A 21,233-nucleotide genomic window follows, 5' to 3' on the forward strand; every position below is an offset into this window, starting at 1 on the left:
GTGGGGCAGGATCGGTGGAGGTGGGGCAGGATCGGTGGAGGTGGGGCAGGGGAGTATCATGATACTGAGCCCTTAACCTGTGGAACTGGATGCTATATCCTGGCAGACAGTGTCAGAACTGAACTGGATGGTGGAACACCCAGCTAGTGGGGCAAAATCTTCTATATATTTGGTGGCCTGAAGTGTCAGAAGTAAAGCAGTGCTGTAGTAGAAGACGGAGTAAAAGAGACACCCAGGAGTTTTCTTTTCCTTAAAAGCGTTACCACAATAACAATGATGATGATGCTAAAAAAAGGAAGAAGACTATATGAACAATGTTTATCTTCTGATACTTGCCCAGGGTCTTCTTTTTCAGCTTAGATTTTTATTATTGTTTATGAATAAAAACCAAAACCAGAATCCCAAAGCATTCTAAATTAACACATTTAATAGCAATGTTCTTTTCTTAGATTGCATAAGAACAGTTTTGACTAAAATCAGATTTTTCAGGTACTTGTAATCCAAAGAGTCTAATTAATAATTCCTCTTACAATGTGATCATGAATTTTGTAAAAAAAAAAATTAAATCATTATTCACAGCCTTCCTGTGAGAGACATAAACATAAATTTTGTCATTTACTCTTTCAATGCTTCATATCTAAGTTAGAAATGACTAAAATAGAAAATGAAAACACAAAGTAAAACTTGCACTGATAACATTTTGAGCCTCTAAATGGAAGTGATTTTAAAAGTTCAAGTAACATATTGTTGCAATTGCATGTAATACAGTATATTTATTATATAAATGTATACACTGAAATATGTGTTTTATAGCACTAACAGCATCAGTTAACACTTAATAAAGCTTGTATTCTATACCAGGTACACTTGTAAGCACTTTGTGTACATATTAATTCATAAATCCTCACAAGAGTCCTAAGAGGTAACTTTTATCCTCATTATCATTTCATACATAAGGAAGCTGAGGCACGTGAGGTTAGTATGTCTGGAGGATCAGAGTTGGGATGTTGAATCCAGCTCCTGAGTTCAGGATCTTAACAACTGTACAGTCTGTCCTTACACTAAATAAAACAGAGGGCGTGAGGTTCCAGAGACCACGTAGTAAATAAAGACTTAGGTTACCAAAGGATTCCTCCATCATAAAGGAATCCCAGGCAGGAGGAATTACCGACAGGTGTCAGAGTCTCTGGGGACTTACTGAATTCAGCATGCTTCGGAGCATGCCCAGTAACAAAAAAGCAGCTTCTGTGCACACATTGTGGATAGACGAGACCACGGTTCCACTGGAGGCAGGAACTCCAAAGATAAAGGTCCAGATGGAATCCAAATCAAACTGCAGAGGTGAGAGGGAGTCAGGGTTAGGTACTGGCAATTCTTCTCAGTGGAGACCCTCACAAGTTCTAAAATTCCTTTGAAATTAGTTTCTTTCAAAGTGAGCAATGAAGAAGAGATAGAGACTTAATGCTCTTCCCTCCTATGTTTTAAAACTCATTTTCACATTTACAAGACAAAATGCATTTTATGCATCAGTGTCCTAGTTGTCTATGTTAAAAACATCCTTTTTTTTCCTAAGGAAATAATTAGCTAGGTGATGAAATTAAAGAATTAATGGCTTTAAGCAGGATCTCTGTAAAAAGCACAGTGAACTTACTCCCCATACCCCACTCTCAGCAATGTTCTAATTCACTTTTAGATTACATATAGATTAAGATTTGACCAAATAAAAGTCAGTTTGAGATTTATTCATAGTAGTTTTATATAACACTTTGACTATGGTGTCTGTAACCAAACTCTGCTTTGCTCATGCATCTGTAGCGTGATTTAACGTAAGGGTACAGACAGTGTTTTCATTTAAAAGGCGTTGTCAATTACTATGGCTGATTTGAATAGCATTTTGGGATTATTATGGAAGTGTAATGAGTTTAAGACTAAATTCCTACATCTCGGCAGTGCTACAAACATAAGCTATATATAGATATCCACATAGTCTTAAGATTAGAAAATTAGGTAAAGCCTTACTGTTTTCCTAATGTGGACATTACCTATCATTAAGAATTCAGAAACACTTTTCTAACCAGAATTTGCACTAAAAATCCTTTCATACCTACTCAATTAATTAGTGGAATGCACATTACTTCCTTTGTTTTTAATTCTACAGAAATTAAATTATATTTCTAGATATAATCACATTACTTGAATTCTTTTGATCATCATTAAAATATCATCCAAAATCTTCCCATGTATATAATCACACAGAATAATCATAAAGAGAAAAAGAACAACAGGAACACAGAACTTCTTTTTGGGAAAATTTTCTACAGTATTTTCAGATTTCTATGACCCCAGTCAAATCCCAAATGTGAGACAGGGATGGGACCAGTTGGTTTTTACTGCAATGAACTCAACACCCTGCAGTGACTTTTTCGCAAATGTAATTACACTTACACCCGACTAGGTAATTCCTACCTGGCAACCCTGCTTACATCGGCTGCTGACGACAGGCACACTGACCTGCAGGTTCTCAGGCAGCTCACTAACGGGCTGCTGCAGAAACAATGCCATGAGGAGGAAATAGAGAGCAGGGACATTAGTATGTTTAGGAAGGAATGACTGAAGAACCGGAAAGCCAGGAAAGTGACAAGCGTCCCGGTTAATCTCCCTGACAGTTGATCGTCCGCCAGCACTCCTGCCCACATTGAATCCTAAGAGGAAATACAACAAGAAGGAAGAAATTAGTCATTGATTACCATGTTACATTTACACAGAAAGGAGTAAGTCAGCATGTGACATTTCCATCTTGGACATTCATATTAATATAAGCAATTAACTACTCGACTTTGGAATTAATCTTCCAGTCAGAAGTTTTACTTTCTCTTTGACTTTGGGAAGCCTGTGTATTAGGATAGGGCTTCCCTGGTGGCTCAGATAGCAAAGAATCTGCCTGCAATGCAGGAGACCCAGATTCCATCCCTGGGTCGGGAAGTTCCCTTGGAGAAGGGAATGGCTACCCACTCCGATATTCTTGCCCAGAGAATACCATGGACAGAGGAGCCTGGTGGGCTCCAGTCCATGGAGTCACAAAGAGTTAGGTCTTAAAACATAGTTGAGGCAGTCAGATACAAGAGGTAAGATAAATTCTACTCATTAAAAGAATGACATCCAGGGACTTGGTTAAGACTCTGTGCTTCAAATGCAGGGGGAATGGGTTCGATCCCTGGTTACAGAAGTAAGATCCCACCTGCTGGGGGCGGTGTCGGGGGGAGGACGTGGGGAGGGGGCATGGCCAAATAATTTAAAAAAAAAAGAAAAAGAAGAAAACACCAACCAAGAATGACCTCCAAAGAGCTCTAACATTCCTAAGAAGAAAGCAATATTTAAAAAGTAGCCAGATTGTACTAAAAATGTAACTTAAAAATATGATAGCCATAGTAGAGTTAGTATATTTCATTTGTCCTGAATATTATGAACTAATTAGCATTAAATGACCTACAAATTTAGAGATAGGACAAAATGAATATACGAAATAATCTTTCCTTGCATAATCTGTAACTCTGCGGGAAAGTCTGCTGGCCAAGGGACAGCAAATCTGGGCCCACTGTGACATCTGGACATCCAAAGTGTGTTCTAGAAGCACAGCTCTACCAGGAGATAACTACTTATCTGTGTGGTTTATAGCACCAGCCTTTCCATCAATCCTGCTTCCTCTGTTACATAGGTAATTTGGGGAAATAACTCAATTAGTTCTTTCACCAACCCCACACCTAGTACACTGCTCAGTACAGAAGGAATATTGGCTAGAGGTTCAGTGGAAAATTTTTACAAATAGCAACCAAAGATGAAAGACTGACTTTTACTCTGAAGCAATTTTTATTTCAGTGAATATCCACATTTTCCCCCAAATTCTTTTTTCTAAGACAAAGTAGCATATACTTGCTACTATTTAAAATAATGAAAGAGAAATTTGTGTCTAGGTGGCTTTTTAAAGAGTCCAAATAAATTGCTCAGTGTGATATTAATTAATCCTCTAGAGTATATGTTTTTCTAATTAACAAAAAAGTTGTATAGCAATTTACCAAACTCTTCATATATCGTCTCATTTCTTAAACAATGAGCATGTGAGGAAGAAATTGCTATTATCCTTTAATATAATGTGGAAAATATGCAATTTGTTCAGTCATGAAGTTAATGAGGGTGGCACTAGTACCTGCGGCCCAATGGAGCCTGTGAAGTTACACGGTCTCCCTTGCGTGTATGTGTTAAGTAGCTTCAGTCCTGTCTGACTCTTTGCGATCCTATGGACTGTAGTCCACCAGGCTCCTCTGTCCCTGGGGCTCTTCAGGCAAGAATACTGGAGTTGGAGTGGGTTGCCATGCCCTCCTCCAGGGGATCTTCCTGACCCATAGATCAAACCCAAGTCTCTTCCACCTCCTGCATTGGCAGGCGGGATTTTTACCACGAGTGCCACCTGGGAAACCCTGATCGCCCTTGGTCCTCTTAATAACATCACTACGTTCCAAAAAACCCAGCTGCATAAAGAATACTGGGTGATATTCATTAGCAGTAAATTTTAAATGAAATCATAAATATAAAAAAAAGTCTGAGCCTTAAGATATCAAAAAACAAAGTGGTATTTTATACATTAAATAGGAAAATAAATTTTGATCAAACTATAGGTCCTAAGTGAAAAGCAATGCTAGCATTTATTTTCCTTTCCAAATTTTCACACTCTATTTCTACCCTATAATTGATCTTAAGGAGTATCTAATATGTTTTTAACAACTGAGTATTAATTTAGATTTAAACTATAGCTGATGTAGCTGGAGTTGGTGAAGGACAGGGAAGCCTGGTGAACTGCAGTCCATGGGGTTGCAAAGCGTTGGATGTGACTGAGTGACTGAACTGAACTGAAGCTACAGCTACGTATGGAAGGTATTTTTATAAAGAAAAAATTGACGAAAACTAATAAATGTAAGTAAAACATTCAAAAACATACTGTTCATCAGCTCAAAGAGAAATAGAATCCACTGAGATGATATATCAATATATAGAGAGAAATTTCTGTACACGTACACAAGTATGTATGTATGTATCAGATAGACAGATATTCAGAGAAAATGATATTAAATTGAGTTTAAATGAAACTTAGATAGTCAGAGAAAATGATATTAAATTGAGTTTAAATGAAACTTAAATACCTAGATTCCTCTTTTAGAACCAAAGTAGCATACGTAATGTACAGGCAGGTGTCAAGGAAGGACAAATAAGTTCTTAGACATGAAGTTTGGTTGGTCAGATCCTGATATTACTGAAGTGGTATAGGACAGAAAAAAACCCCACAGAATTGACAGAAGACAGATACCCAGAAATATTACTCTCTGACTCAGAGACCTTATGTATTTAGCAGTCTTACTTTCCTAATTAGAGAGGAATTAATTCTTAATTTATACTCATTAGGTTTTCCTATAAAATATAACTTATATAACATAAAATACATATACTTGTGTCTGGAATCATGACAGTAAATGACATGACATATGTTAGAGAATTTTGCAAACCACAAAGTGCTAGGTGAAACCTGGGTGTTATGTTGGCTTCCAATGAGAAGCAGTGTTGTCAGTCAGCATTAAAAAAACTCCCACAGAATTCTACAGAACTCACACTGAATTATGCCTTTTGTTGTTTATTCTCTTAGTAGCTACTAGCTACCATTAAGGTCAATAAACTACATTTCTTGCTACAAAACTGTTGATAAAAGTCTCTATAATGATAATAATAAAAATATTTATTTTAAAGGAGCTCATTTTCTTGAGAAATCATTTCACAGTGAATTTCTGAATTTCTTTCCTTATCACTCACAAAGTTCCTTCAGACATTTTTCACATGTAAAATAACAATAAAAATAAGTGTAAGCTCTTTCTTCCTACCATTTGTTTTAACATTTGACAGCATATGTTACACCAAGGTATTGATACTTTTACATTTTTTTCTTAACAGACAAATTACATATTAAAATCTGATCCCAAATTTTTCCATCTGACAAGGGTAAATAGTTATTCTTAGTGCTTACTGCAGAATATAATTATATATGATTTTAAATTGTAATGTCATAAACATAATCTTAAAATACCTTACAAACTAAATGACCATAATTTTCAATAAAAACATTGTATTAAATATGCATTTTACAAAATAAGATCATTAACATGAATAGGAATGTATATATTAGTTCACATGAATCTAATATAGGAAACCATAATTTTCTATTATTACTTAAATGCTCAGTTCAATGTTGTAAACAGCATAGAGTCAGTGAGCAGAGAGTAAGGAGCTTAGGCTGACATTCTGTTGAGCTTAAATCTTGAGTGCTAATATAACATAACTGTTAGAACCATGGGCTTTGGATGAGTGACTTCGACTCAGATTTTGACACTTAGCTGACAAGTGACATTACCCCTATGCCTTAACTTCTCATCTGTAAAATGGGTATGATGGTATTTATATCTCATAGGGTTACTGTAAAGATAAGTTACTGTGAAAATGAAAAGTAAAACTGGCAAGGAATAAGCACACAAATTATTGATTGCTACTATTAATTCCATTCTGATAATTTGTAAATTATTTACCTATAGGTCAGAAAGGAAACTGTAAACAAAAAGAAATCATAAGAAAATTACTTGAGTTTTCACATCTTGATATCCTGTCTCTGACTTCAGTTTGACTTGCTTTTTATTCTGTCATTAAAGTTCTTGACTCTTAATGGTTGTTAGATAAATCAAACAGTATAAGCTTACCTAAAATTTAAAAATACAACACAAAGCTCATTTCAAAGCAGTCCACTATAAAAGTCCCATACCTAATACAGTTCCGATCTTATTTGTTAAGACGGAATCTGTCTGCTCCAGCCAGCCTCCACCACTGAGTCCCTCCTTGAACTTGATGAGAATAGACTGATTACTCAGTAGGACAACAAGAATCCTCATGGCTGCTGTGACTGTGGTAGAATGCAAGTGTTCTTCCATAAACATCATAATCCAGTCAAAACCCAGCGTCCTGACCAGCTCTTCACAAGCTCTATTCAGACAGATGGATTAAACAAAACATTAATTTCAAGGATTGGGATTTCAAATTAAAAAGAAAACTAAGACCAGCTTTTGTTCTTGAGATACTATGAATTTCAGGGTTTTAAAAAGAAATCTATTAAAAGTCAGCAGCAAACAAGATGTATGTATACTTATAGTTAATTCATGTAGCTGTATAGCACAAACCAATGACACTGTAAAGCAATTATAGTCCAATTAAAAATAAATTAAAAACAAATCAAAGGCAAATCTTTCTTTTGTCTATAATGAATTAACTAGCAAAATCAACTATTACCATCAATTTTCAAAAGATTTTACTTACTGCAAATTAATGCTTGTCTTTTCTTTAGATGTGTAAACAAGTTTTAGTAAGATATCCAGAAGTCTGTTCCTCAAAAGTATAAGATTAGCAGATACAAGACCTCCAAACTCTTCTTCAGTTCCTGCAATGAAAAGAAATATATTAAATTGCCCTAGCAGATAAACTAGGATAAAATATCCAACACTGGTCTAGGAAATATCACTGAAATATACCTTTCAGAAAACATTTTCTCTAGGAATACTTTCCACTACAATGAACACAAAAAAAGAGTTTATTAAATGTTTCTCTTTAAAATCATTAAAACTGTTCATTTACTTATGTGTTAGGTGCTCAGTGGTGTCTGACTCTTGGTGACCCCATGGACTATAGCCCACCAGGCTCCTCTGTCCATGGGATTTTCCAGGCAAGAATACTGGAGTGGGTTGCCATTTCCTTCTCCAGGGAATTTTCCTGACCTAGGGATTGAACCAGGCTCTCCTGCATTGCAAGCAGATTCTTTACTGTCTGAGCCATCACGAAAGTTTTTCTAAAAAGGGGGCAGTAAAGACTGTGAGCCCTTTTTTATATTAATATTCCTTCCTTGTACTTACAGGGCAAAGTGATCAAATAAGGATCACATGAACAAAAATAACAATGCAAATCCTTAATTTCTAGTTCCTTTTTAAACAGCTAATTTTTTCAAATTTAAAAATGAAAAGAGGAAGCATAAATTATTCAATAATTATAATACATAAAGGAAAGCTAAAATTAAATAGCACAGACCAGAGGGGAGGCACAGAAATGTACCAGAGAACTTGGGGAAGGAAGGGAGGAAGGCAGGAAGCCTCTGGCTCTCAGTGGACAGTCCTGGAAGTACAGGGACTGGGATCCATGGCCGAGTGTTCCAGGCCCAACTCTGCCACATTGAGCTATAGGTTAATAAGTCACAATAAACATGTCTTCTTTTCTTTATTCTATAATTGAAGCTCAGGCTAAAATGAATGACCAAGGTTATATGCTTTTAGTTGCTTGGGCAAGGGACCATTTTTACCCTTAAACATTTGTCTTTTAAAATGCTAATTTAGTGCCTTAATCCCTGGGGAGGGTGCTTTAAGTTTACCAAGGGGAACTCCAGGTTCCCTCCCCTTCTAGTAGGCAAATGACTGGTAATTTACAAATCACCTTATTGAAGGCATATCACACAACTTACACTGACTAAGGAATTACTTCCTTTCAGTTTTTTCTTTCGATAAAATGACAATCTACACAGAAATTAAGAATTTTCTTTGGTTTTTATGCCTAGTTTTTTCACTGTCAGTTGTTTCCCCTAATTTTCAGATACAGTTTTAAACAATGAACTCAATGAAGCTTTCAGGTTAACTTCTTCCCATTCAAACTGATGGTTTACTCCCCACTGCACTGCCCTTTCATGCTATTTATTTTATTTTGCATTAATTATTGTATCATTGTTCAGCATTATTTAAATCACTTGTTTGTAGGTATATCCTGAAGACTGTATAAACTATTTGAAAGAAAAAAATTATGGTTTTAATTTTTGGGAAACATATTATACATAAGACAGACCAGTCCACACAAATAATTAATCTCATAGACTAATAAGACGTGCAAATCCTTTTGGCTTTCCCTAATTTTTCAAATGGCAATGAATTGATAAGAAGAACACTAATCAATTTGGCAGATCAAGAGAAAATTTTCCTAATTTGTACATCCCTGCTTACTGTGCTCTTGTAAAAAAAAAATTTATAACACTAGCTGTAGTTACAGAATTCAATGATCAGCAAGAAATATGGAGACTACAGAAATACTTTTTCCTGTATCTTTTTTAATACCTGAAATAAATCTGTTTTATACTTTCAAAGATTTTAAAGTACTCTCCTTTCTAATTCCTATTTACTTGGTTTATATTAATTCAGAACTTAGAAATAATCCTTGTATATTGAATTGATAGAACAACGCAGTGGTTAAAAGCTTAGAATGTTGGTTTAGAGTTGTAGTTATTGATCTCAATGTCCAGTATGGAGACTAGAGAAATACTTTTCCTATATCATTTTTTCATACTTGAAATAAACATGTTATATAGGTCCACTAAGATTTTAACAGTAGTCTCCTTTCAATTCCTATTTACTCAGCTTATATTAATTCAGAACCTGGAAATAATCTTTGAATATATGGTAGAATAACGCAGGGGTTAAAAGCTTAGAATGCTGGTTTGGACTACCATAGTTTAAATGCAGTGATGTGATCTCAGTAAATTGCTTTTATTTAATCTTTCTAGACCTCAGTTTCCTCACTTTTTGTAAAACTAGTAATAACAGGACCAATTTCACAGGGTTGTTATAAGATTATATAGAGCACTTAAAATTGCTGCATATAATTTGCTCTTTGTCTGGAAAACACTAAGCACCAAACAAGCATTAGGGCTTCCCTCGTGGCTCAGACTGTGAAGCATCTGCCTGGAATGCAGGAGACCCGGGTTCAATGCCTGGGTCGGGAAGATCCCCTGGAGAAGGAAATGGCAACCCATTCCAGTATTCTTGCCTGGAAAATCCCATGGATGGAGCCTGGTAGGCTACAGTCCATGGGGTCGCAAAGAGTCGGACACAACTGAGCGACTTCACTTCACTTCACTTCAAACAAGTATTATCCACTGATTTGATCTATATGCTTCTCACCCACTGCTACTTTGCTTCACCCAAAGAAATATCAACTTTGTTCCAAATGAGTAGAAAGTAAGTGTTACCAGCTCTGTATGTTCTGCTCTATGATTTGGAGGAAGTCAGCCTCTCAAATCTCTCAGTTTCTCCTTTGAAAAACATAATTATACCACTTTCTCTTCTTACTCATGAAGCACCAGAGAGGCTGTGCTCTGAATGATATAGCCAATTTGGAAGAGAACTCCAAGATGGATAGGGTTGTGAGAGTTTTAAAGGAACTCTTTTATGTGACATGACTGGGGAAGTATGTAACTGGATAATGATGTAAATAATACTGAATAAATATAAAATACTGTGAATTTAATCACAGATTAATTTAAAAGATCCTTTTAGTGTTTTCCAAGTACAACTCCCGATCTACAATACATGACAGGAAAAATACATTCGAGCAAGGGAAAAATATGCTTCAAAGGAGGAAAATTTATTAAAAAAAAAAAAGTGGTTGTCATTGGCTCAGGAATTACAACTTACAAAAATTTTGTTTTACACTTACATGATTCTAGTAAAATGTTCTCTCCTTCAATGATTATTAAATATTTAACAGGGAAATAAAAATAACAGTAATACAGATACATTTCACTTTGATAAGAATCTGTGTTTCTGAAGATTTATATAAATTAAAAAAAAATAAGGTTCAAAAATTATACCGGAAGAGTTTATTGTTTAAAGGAACATCGCTATAAATCTTGTAATTCTGTATTTCTGTGTATTGTAGAGGCTTGGTCTAAGACAAATATGTCTGTGATAGATCAAGAAAAGTAATTCAACGAGAAAGGTAAAATAACAGTGTCATACAATTCAGGTCTAACTTGTGTCAGAAGAAGGCAAAGCACAGTAGTTCGGTTCCAAGCTCCAGAACTGACTCACCAGTGTCAGGCTTCTCTTCATGGTTTATTTCCATAACTACAAACTTCTCGCAAACTGCAAAGGTTGGTAAAGTAGAAGAAATGAACTGGCCAAACCTTTTAATACAAGAAAAAGGAGGTTATAGATTTTATTTTTCTCTCTTCAAAACAAACAACACACTAAGAAATAAAAAAACAAAGAAATGAAAACCAAGAGAATACTTCTTATGTTAACTGACCTTTTATAGATTTTACATGACTGTATTTCAGCTGCTTCCCCTAGAACTGTTGCAATTAACACTAGAACAATTAACATATGCTATAATGTTTTAAAACACATGCAGGGAAAAATAAACTTCATCAGAAATATGAGTTCTTTAATGCACTGATCCAAATGATTTAAAAAACTCACCAGTATGGTCTCAAATAAAAATGTCCTAACATTACCTATATGGATCTACTGTAGCCTAATAGTTAAAGTCTGGGTGTGTATGCATGTGCATACGTGCATGTTCCTGCACATACCCTTGAGAAGCAGCAAAGCCTGGTCTTGGAAGAGGGCTGGGGACCAGGAATTCCTACTCTGAACACTTTTATGTCCAGGACAATCAGTCTCACTGAACTAATTCTCACACCCATTCTCCCAAAATTCTATTAGTCACTAGTGGCAACAACTGGTTTGCAAGATACATGCCTATTTTCCATGATCTACAAGTATCCTGAATAGTATTAACTTTGCAGGTATTATCCAGGCATAGGAAGCAATTACATTCACCTCAATCATCTTAATCTCAGTGGTACTTTCAGTGAACAAACCGATGAACAGAGAAGTTTTCACTACCTGAGTAGATCATTGCTGTTGGGAAAACCCTGCAGTAAGAAGCTCAGCACGTTACTAATAGCAGCAATGGTAGGCTGGGATAGAGACATATCTCGAAGAGTCAGTAGCAGCTTTGGGATTAGCTGGAATTCCCTCATCAACTTGGCATTCTTTGAAGCTTCACTGTAAGAGAAAGAAGATTTTATACACTGTACTGGCATCACTTCTGTAACTGAACAACTAACAATTTAGATATCAACCAATACCTGGACTCTGTGAGCAATTCAATAAAGTGCTCAAATAGGGAGAGATGAAGTTCATATGGAGCATGGAGCCAGACCTAAAATAAAAATGAAGAACAGTGGTATATTTAGGGTTAAAAAATACCCCAAATCGCAACCCAATAAACACAAATGCAATACATATAACTTATTTCACTTAGACAAATTAGATAAATTAATTGAATATAGCCACTTTCTTAGTTTTTATTTGCTGTCATACTATAAAACTGCTGTTATATGGGACTTCTGTTTCTGTTCATAAAGAGATAACTGCTATGAAAATAACTCTCCTAGAGTAAACAACTAGAAAGGCAAGATCTACAGAAAATCTCTCTGGGCGCAATGACTGAATACTATTAGTGAATAGTGAATATAACATACTGAATAGAATGATTTCTGGATACAAAAACTGAATGGCAGGAATCCTGTGTAGGTCCAAAACTGGAAATAACCAAAGCAAGGTAGCACCACAAACAATTCCTAAAACTCACAAAGGGCTGGGACTAGTCTGCACTCCCACCAACCTGTGCAGAGACTTCAAAATACATGGGAAGGTTGGGAAGAGGTCTCAGAAGTGTAATACCTTAGTAGGAGTGCTAAATAACCACTAAGGATGAACGAAAGTCCATCCAAACAAAGCTTAAAAAGATGTTTCAAAACTGCAGTGCCAGAGCAAAGCCTTGTTAAGAAAACAAAGTAAAATTTACCAATCAACAATGTAAAACTTAGCATCTGATCAACAGTTACCAAGTATGCAAATAAAAGGGAAAATATGAGTCATAAGAGAAAAAAAAAATCATACAAATAGGCCCAGAAATGACAGAGATGGTAGAATTATCATGATCTTGCTTTTTTTTTTTTTTTTTTTTAGTTGCACTGGCTTGTTGCTGCGCAGGCTTTCTAGTTGCAGTGAGCACGGGCTACCCTCTGTAGGGGTGTGCAGACTTCTCATTGTGATGGCTTCTCCTGTTGCAGATCACAGGGCTTCAGTAGTTGTGGCATGTGGGTTCTGGAGCATAGGATCCGTAGCTGCGGTGCACAGGCTCAGTCGCTCTGTAACATGGGGATCTTTCGAACCGGGGATTGAACCCATGTCTCCTGCACTGGCAGGTGGGTTCTTTACCACTGAGCCACAAAGGAAACCCTCTGCATACCTTTATCTCCATGCTTTCACAAATTTTTTACTGTCTATTTGCCTTTCTCATCTAATGCACTAAATGCCTTGAGGCATGGACTCTTCTATTTTTGCATTCCATGGACGGAGGAGCCTGGTAGGCTGCAGTCCATGGGGTCGCGAACAGTTGGACATGACTGAGCTACTTCACTTTGACTTTTCACTTTCATGCATTGGAGAAGGAAATGCCAACCCACTCCAGTGTTCTTGCCTAGAGAATCCCAGGGATGGGGGAGCCTGGTGGGCTGCCGTCTATGGGGTCGTAGAGTCAGACACGACTGAAGCGACTTAGCAGCAGCACCTAATACAGTGCTGGCCTCATACATATTAAATAATTATTTTCTAATAAAATGAGAGGTTTCTGTATTAGAATTTGGAATATCAGGCTGAGAAATGTGTACTTTATTGTGTAGGACAGAGCACTGAAAATTTTTAATAAGTTACATGATTATATCTTGGAAAGAATGAGGGTAAAAAAAAACCACGTAAAACAGACTGAAGAAAGCGGAAAAGAAGTGATCGCTATTTCAGTAACAGGAGAACTGATTATGGCTTGGATTAGGATGTAGCAGGAGAAACAGAAAACACAGGACACATGAATGCAGAAGCAGAATCTGCCTTAATTCGTGCTGTTTATAAACACTGGAGGAGGAGGAAGCTCATTTTTCAATTTCAAGTCTCACTGAACGGGAGAATTGGTGGTGCTACTAATAGAAACAGAAGTTCAAAGGAAGAACTAACTTGGGGAAAGGATGTTACGTTCAGTGCAGGTGTTGCTGGGACACAGAAATGGAAACATTTAGGAAGAAGTTAGAAATACGTCTGGATTCAGATATCAAGCTGAAGATTTAGGTTTGCAAGTCTCCGAAGACATGAGCCTGTGGGGCTGGGTGAGAATCTAAAGGAAAGAGAACACCACAGAGGGAAAGGATAAAGAAGTGAAGATGGACGTTTTTCCATTAAGTAATGAAAATTTCATACAATGTAGGAGACACAGGGTCCATCCTTGCATCAGGAAGAAAGAAATGGCAACCCACTCCAGTATTCTTGCCTCAAACATCCCATGGACAGAGGAGCCTGGTGGACTACAGTCTAGGGGGCCACAAGAGTCGCACATGACCTAGCGACTAAACAACCACAAAATGAAAATTCCATCACCAGAAAATGATGGGGAAAGTAGTGAACAAGATAAAGAGGCAGGTGAGTGATGCCTAAAAGCTGGCAAGAGGAGGACATGCGAGAAAACGGAGACATGGAAACACAGCATCATATGCTGTGGAGGCTGGGGTCCCAAGAGCAGAGAAGAGCCATGAACTTTTATTTAGAGGGGTGCTGCTAATAAGCTTTCAAATAAAGTTTCAGTACAACATTTATGCCACACAGTCTTTAAAACAACTGATAAGATGGAGCTTATGAAAGTTACAAAGATGATTTAGGGCCAGACATCACAGCAAACTCTTGAGTACTAGTACTAGACACTATTCTGGGTTGTAGGGATACAAAGATGCAGACAGACATGATCTCTGCCCTTGTAAAGCCTCCAGTCTTGCGGGAGGAGATGTTATATAGTGATGAGAGTGCAAAGTGCTGTGCACAAGAAATTAAAGACAGAAAGAATATGTGTGATTTAAGTGGTACCTTGAGAGGACAAAGTGGAAGCTGTTATGGTAGTCAGTCAGTAGAAATAAAAATCTTGTTATTTTGCTGAAATGAATATTTCACTATACAGCTATTAGTAACCAAAATTTTTTTTGCTGAAAATGCGTCTGCCTCATGTCATGCCAATGGCAACAGCAAATTGACTACAGTTAGGTATATGCATTACATCACTTCACTGTTATACTATTGGTACCATGGATTATCGCGGGTAAAAAGCACAATCACTACTCTATGTTGTATGTTTTACTAATGACATTAACGTGAGCATCATAAAATTATAGAACAAAAACATGTCTTAGAAAACACTTTCATAGTTAACTCTATAACTACACCAAATAAGGAATAGGTTCATTGATTATGTATTACCAGTTAGTGTTTATATACATACTTCAAAATCACAAAGTAGATCCTGGAAAGCTGTTGAATTTGGAATAATGGAGGTCTCATGTCCACTGTCAACAGTTCCAACCAAGGAAAATGTGAGATGGAGAATGTGGCTGTTAAGAAGGGAGCGTTTCTTCTTAAATAGCATTGCCAGCAACTGAAAGAAAATACCAATGCTTGCTGATCAATCATCATACACACACAGACACACACACACGAGAACCCTAAGGAGAGCAATTCCTGAGACTTCTACACTGATTTCTAATCTTTCATCATGATAACATAGTATTATAGGAAATCTGAAAATCAGGGTAATCCTATTATTCTCTTATTAAACTATCCACTTTTACATAAACTCTACTTGTACATAAATACCTTGAGTTGCTGTTGCCATCACATGTATATAATTTTCTACTCCTGTTCTCTACATAACATTTTGTCAAAAGGATTGTTTTCTTTTGCAACACTGTCTCCATAACTACAATTTTAAATGATATATGGCTGAATGATATATGGAATGGTTATAGTATTATTAGTATTAGTCATTCTCATACTACTGGAACATTGAGATTACTCCTATTTTTTCATGATAGACAATGCTGCAACTGTTATTTTGAGAGTTTTGCAAAACAAAACATCAAAATAGTACATTAAATCTACTGAAAACATTATAGTAAACATTATCTACTACCAATGAACTAACTGCTAAAGTTAGAGAAGGCATTTATATTTCATCTACCCTGGAGGAATTTAATCTTGACCCAAATACTTTTGTCTCTTGTTAAAAGTAACTTTGCGCCTAAACCTAGCAGAGACTGTAAATACATGAACAGGGCATATTTTTAGTCTCACTTGTGTTTTCAGGACTAGCAATGACAAACTTAACATACAGTGGCTCTCATATCCCCTAGCTAACTAATACAGGAGGGGAGGGGGTAAAAGATGACATGGTGTGAAGGAGAAAGACAAACAAAACCAGGAGAACCTGGAATTATGACTGATTTAGCCATTTCTAGAGCAAGTGATAATATGATCCTATTTCTTTTTCTTTTGCCCACGCTGCGGAGCATGGAAGGAACCTGTTCCCCATGCCTGGGAAGCTCGAAGTCTTAACCACTGGATCACCAGCGACGTCCTGACCCTATTAATTCCTGTTGTCATAGAGAAAAATAACTGAACTAACAACCCACATTCTTATTTGAAACATGTTTTATTTTAATAAGAACTACCAAGTTTTAAAGTTTACTTGGACAATATAATTCTTCCAGAGTTTGAAAACATATGAATTAACTATGAAAATTATAAGATTTTTAATGCAAAGTAAAGTGAAGACCAAGCTTTATTGTTACAAACCTGGTAGCCCCGGATTCTTTCCATTTCTTTGCTGGCTAGTGGGTTACTCTTGACCACACAAACCAGGGCCTTGACTGCTGCGTACAGCCCTTCCACATCAGAAGCCATGGCCACCAGGCCCAGGATGGCTGCGGCTCCACCAATGTACTGCAAAGTAGTGGCAACAGGCTTAGGAACAAATGTTCTTACTCCTGATTAAAAGACAGTGGAAAATAGTTAAAATAAATTCCCCATTGTAAACAAGAACTGAATACATCATCTTAAGAACTATTCATTAATTATGCATTATTTGTTTTTAGTCACTAAGCTGCATCCAACTCTTGCGACCCTATGGACCATAGCCCTCAAGGCTGCTCTGTCCATGGGATTTCCCAGGCAAGAACACTGGAGTGAGTTGCCATTTCCTCCTCCAGGGGATCTTCTTGACCCAGGGATCGAACCCGCATTTCCTGTGGCTCCTGCACTGGGAGGCTTGAGAAGCCCATAAAAAAGTCAAACAAACCACATTCAACATTATTGCTCAAAGCTTTTCTCAGTTACGTAATATGAGTAACTACATTGGTAACCTTGAAAAGCATGGTAAACACAGTATTGGAACTAACTTTGTAATAATTATCTACGTTCTTAACCTTTTTTTTTTTTAAGGCATTGTTTGAATGTCATCTGCCTACTGATCAAAATTGAGTTTCTTAAAAAAACAAAGCCAATATGCATTTTATATTTCTGTGTCTTGTAGCATTCACAATGGTTTTATATAGCATGGAGTTGGATTTTGAAAACTACCGTCTAAGGTAATTAGGGCCAGCATTACCAGTTTATAGATAAGAAAAATTGACATCCACAGAGTTCCAATGTCTGGCATAAATCCACAGTGACAGGTGAAGGGTTAGAACCTAAATCTTTGAGCTCTTCACTCACTGTTTTTTCTACTATACCACAGATCAAGAAGCAACAGTTAGAACTGGACATGGAACAACAGACTGGTTCAATACTGGGAAAGGAATAGATGGAGGCTATATACTGTCACTCTGCTTATTCAACTTAATATGCAGAGCACATCATTTGATGTGCCAGGCTGGCTGAAGCTCAAGCTGGAATCAAGACTGCAGGGAGAGATATCAATAACCTCAAATATGCACAGGACAACTACCCTAACGGCAGAAAGTGAAGAGGAACTAAAGAGCCCCTTGAGGAAGGCGAAAGAGGAGAGTGAAAAAGCTGGCTTAAAACTCAACATTCAAAACACTAAGATCGTGGCAAATGGTCTCATCACTTTGTGGGAAATAATGGGGAAAAAATGGAAACAGTGACAGATTTTATTTCCTTGGGCTCCAAAAATCACTGTGGATGGTGACTGCAGCCATGAATTTAAAAGTCATTTGCTTCTTGGAAGGAAAGCCATGACAAACCTAGGCAAGGTATTAAAAAGTAGAGAAATCACTTTGACAACGAAGGTCCGTATAGTCAAAGCTATGGTTTTTCCAGCAGTCATGTATGGATCTACAAGTTGGACCATAAAGAAGGCTGAGCACCGAAGAAATGATGCTTTCAAACTGTGGTGCTGGAGAAGACTCTTGAGAGTCCCTTGGATGGCAAGATCAAACCAGTCAATCCTAAAGGAAATTAACCCTGAATATTCATTGGAAGGACTGATGCTAAAGCTGAAGCTCCAATACTTTGGCCTCATGTGAAGAGCTGACTCATTGGAAAAGACCCTGATCCTGGGAAAGACTGAAGGCAGGAGGAGAAGGGGACGACGGAGTATGAGATGGTTGGATGGCATCACTGAAGAGTTTGAGCAAGCTCTGGGAGTTTGTGGTGGACAGGGAAGCCTGGTGTGCTGTGGTCCATGGGGTCACAAAGAGTTGGACACAACTGAGCAACTGAACAACAATAACAGTGCTGCCGTATTTTTGCAAAGAACGTAGAGCAGAGCTCAGGAAATATCTCCTGAGCTGAACAAAGAATTACCATGGGCTTTAGCATAAAGGAAACTTTTAGCAATACAATATGGTCAAAAAAGAAAAAGTTCAGAGACGTGGACGCCGATGGAACAATAATTGCCAATGACTGATAAACATGTAGGACACTGACTGGCATAACACTTTTTGTTAATTTTAAAAGGAATCCACACTATATACTGGGCTTCCCTAGTGGCGCAGGCAGTAAAGAACCTGCCTGCAATGCAGGAAACCTGGGTTCGACCCCTGGGTTGGGAGGATCCCTTGGAGAAGGAAATGGCAACCCACTTCAATATTCTTGCCTGGGAAATCCCATGGACAGAAGAGTCTGGTGGACTCGCAAAGAGCTGGACATGACTTAGAGACTAACACTTTGATATTACATACTGATTTGCAGATTAGAATACATAATTGCTAGTTTTGAATTTTGGATGGCCTGATTTGGTTATGTTTCAAAATTCTATCTAACCAAAATGATCAACTCTTTCTGAGCAGATATGAGATCTAAGGCTCTGTAGCTCTGACTTTAATTACACTTGGATCCACAGGGCTCCTACTCTGAAGCTCTTATTTCTAGCTCATTTCCAAAAACAGAAGCATCACACGTGTCTTCACTGTGGCACCAAATCATGGAGCAATCATCAGTATTTCCAAGTCTTTATATCTGTCCTTCAATGGAGTGTGACTACCACCTTGAAATTATATAGCAGCATACAATCAGTGCTCATCAGCACTGACAAAAGACAGGGGTAAGTTAATGGAATTTTATAAATGGTTATAATTTTTAAAGTTCACTGGAGTTTGGGATTGACATTAATCTCTGAATACTGTAAGAACATGACAGGTCAGCAGTATAGAAGAGGAACTTAGGACACCACACTCAAATGAGAAAGTTAAAGGGATTTGAAGGCAAATAAAGAAGTTTGAGGGCTTCCCTAGTGGCTCAGTGGTAAAGAATCCACTTACTAATGCGGGAGACATGGTTTCAATCCTTGGGTTGGGAAGGTCCCCTGGAGAATGAAATGGTAACCCATTCTAATATTCTTGCCCTGGAAACCCCATGGACAGAGGAGTCTGGCGGGCTACGGAGCATGGGGTCACAAAAAGTGACTCAGTGACTAAACCACCAGCACAAAGAAGCCTGAAGGGAAAAGGCAATGTGACTCACCCAAGTATCCAATCAGACTAGCCCCAATTGTCCGTGCAGGCCCATTGAGGTGTCCTGCGGAGTTGTGGATCAGCTTCACAGGAGTGGCGTTCTCATGGGAGGAAATGCCTAACTGAAGAACAAACAGGAAAAGAAAAAATGTCACGAGAGAGGAACGGTCTCAACATTCTGACTCGAAAAGAAAAAAGAACACGAATGGGGAACCTAACTTTGCTCTCTCAACTTCGCAGAGTGTTAAAAAACAAGAGTGTTCATTTTTTAAAAACGTGCAAATATTTGCAAAGGTATGGCAACTCAGAGGAAATAAGTGAAATATTAATACAATCCACCAAGATAAAGGTAGTGAAGGGTTCTTGGGGAACAGCTCTGGAGTCCTTCTGAATGAAACTTGTTTGTGGTGTAAAGGTTCTCAACACTCACTGCCTCCCAGTATTTCTGATCAGTGAATATCATATAATGAATATAAGGCACTGTTTGCGTCCACCCTAACAGGGGCAAGGGGAAAGTTTACAAGTTCGAGAGGAAAGCAAAAAAAATTGCTTCACACCATATGCAAATAAATGTCACATAAATTGCTCAAAAGTTTATGGATAAAACATGGCCACACAAAAGAAATGTATTTTGCACAGACATACACAATTTGCTTTTAAAGCAAAAAAATGTAATTCATAGACGTAATGCTGTTGTTATCTGTAGAACTAAATTTATGTGGTTTATGTTTCTCAGAAGAGAGATACATCTATTCACAGGCAAGCCTCTGGCTTAAGAGCTTGTCAGTACTTACTATTCCCAAATCCTTTCCTTCCAGCCTCTTGATTTTCTTCCCCTCGGCTTTGCCTCCCCTCAACAGATAAAATGTCTTGTCAAGGTCACTGATGATTCCACCTTCCTAAACCTGACGGTGGTCCTCAGCCTTCACCCTTCTTGACTGCTCTGACACGTCCGCCACAGTGAATCACTGCCTTCAACATCAGACTCTCCTGGCTTTCTCCTTTCGTGCTGGCTCTTCATCTTCCCCCCAGGGCCGTGACACTGGAATGTGCCAGATCTCTGTCTGTAAACCTTTCCTCTTCTCTACCTGCATCTCCTCTTTGGTGACTGCACCTAGTCTCGTGGCTTTACCACCACCTAGGAACAACCCTGGCATTCAAATCTCTCCCCTGAACCGACTCCTATTTTCAGTGGCCTTGAGAAGCCTCTTAATGGAGACACCAGTTTTCCAAAACATAATTCTCAACATCTCCCTCACCGCCCCCCAGACTACTCTTCCTATAGTTTTCTTCGGATCAGCACAAGAGAGTCCATTTTTGCCTGGCCTACTACCCAGGCCTTCTCTCCTGTCGTTCTGGCCACACCTGCCTCTCTGGCAGGCATGTACTGTCCCCTCAGGGCCTCAGCACTAGTATTCTTGGAATGCACACTCCACTCCCCTCCCCCCATACACACATCATTCTTTGCAGCCTTCTCTCTCTC

General features: G+C 37.8%; 1 protein-coding gene across 2 annotated transcripts in view; it reads right to left on the minus strand.

The window, feature by feature from the left end:
• The window catches only part of WDFY3 (WD repeat and FYVE domain containing 3), a 250,563-nt gene that overhangs the window by 83,053 nt on the left and 146,277 nt on the right, over positions 1 to 21,233 (minus strand). For both annotated transcript variants that reach the window (XM_040237260.1, XM_040237261.1), the window contains exons 24-33: positions 19,761 to 19,872; positions 16,632 to 16,822; positions 15,283 to 15,435; positions 12,047 to 12,120; positions 11,802 to 11,963; positions 10,983 to 11,077; positions 7,402 to 7,522; positions 6,854 to 7,071; positions 2,467 to 2,702; positions 1,199 to 1,333 (exon numbers count right to left, since the gene is read on the minus strand). In XM_040237260.1, coding sequence (XP_040093194.1) covers positions 1,199 to 1,333; positions 2,467 to 2,702; positions 6,854 to 7,071; positions 7,402 to 7,522; positions 10,983 to 11,077; positions 11,802 to 11,963; positions 12,047 to 12,120; positions 15,283 to 15,435; positions 16,632 to 16,822; positions 19,761 to 19,872 — 1,497 coding nt within the window. The remainder of the gene's footprint in view (positions 1 to 1,198; positions 1,334 to 2,466; positions 2,703 to 6,853; positions 7,072 to 7,401; positions 7,523 to 10,982; positions 11,078 to 11,801; positions 11,964 to 12,046; positions 12,121 to 15,282; positions 15,436 to 16,631; positions 16,823 to 19,760; positions 19,873 to 21,233) is intronic.

The sequence above is a fragment of the Oryx dammah genome, unplaced genomic scaffold (genome assembly GCF_014754425.2).
Source record: "Oryx dammah isolate SB20612 unplaced genomic scaffold, SCBI_Odam_1.1 HiC_scaffold_3, whole genome shotgun sequence".
NCBI lineage: Eukaryota > Metazoa > Chordata > Mammalia > Artiodactyla > Bovidae > Oryx > Oryx dammah.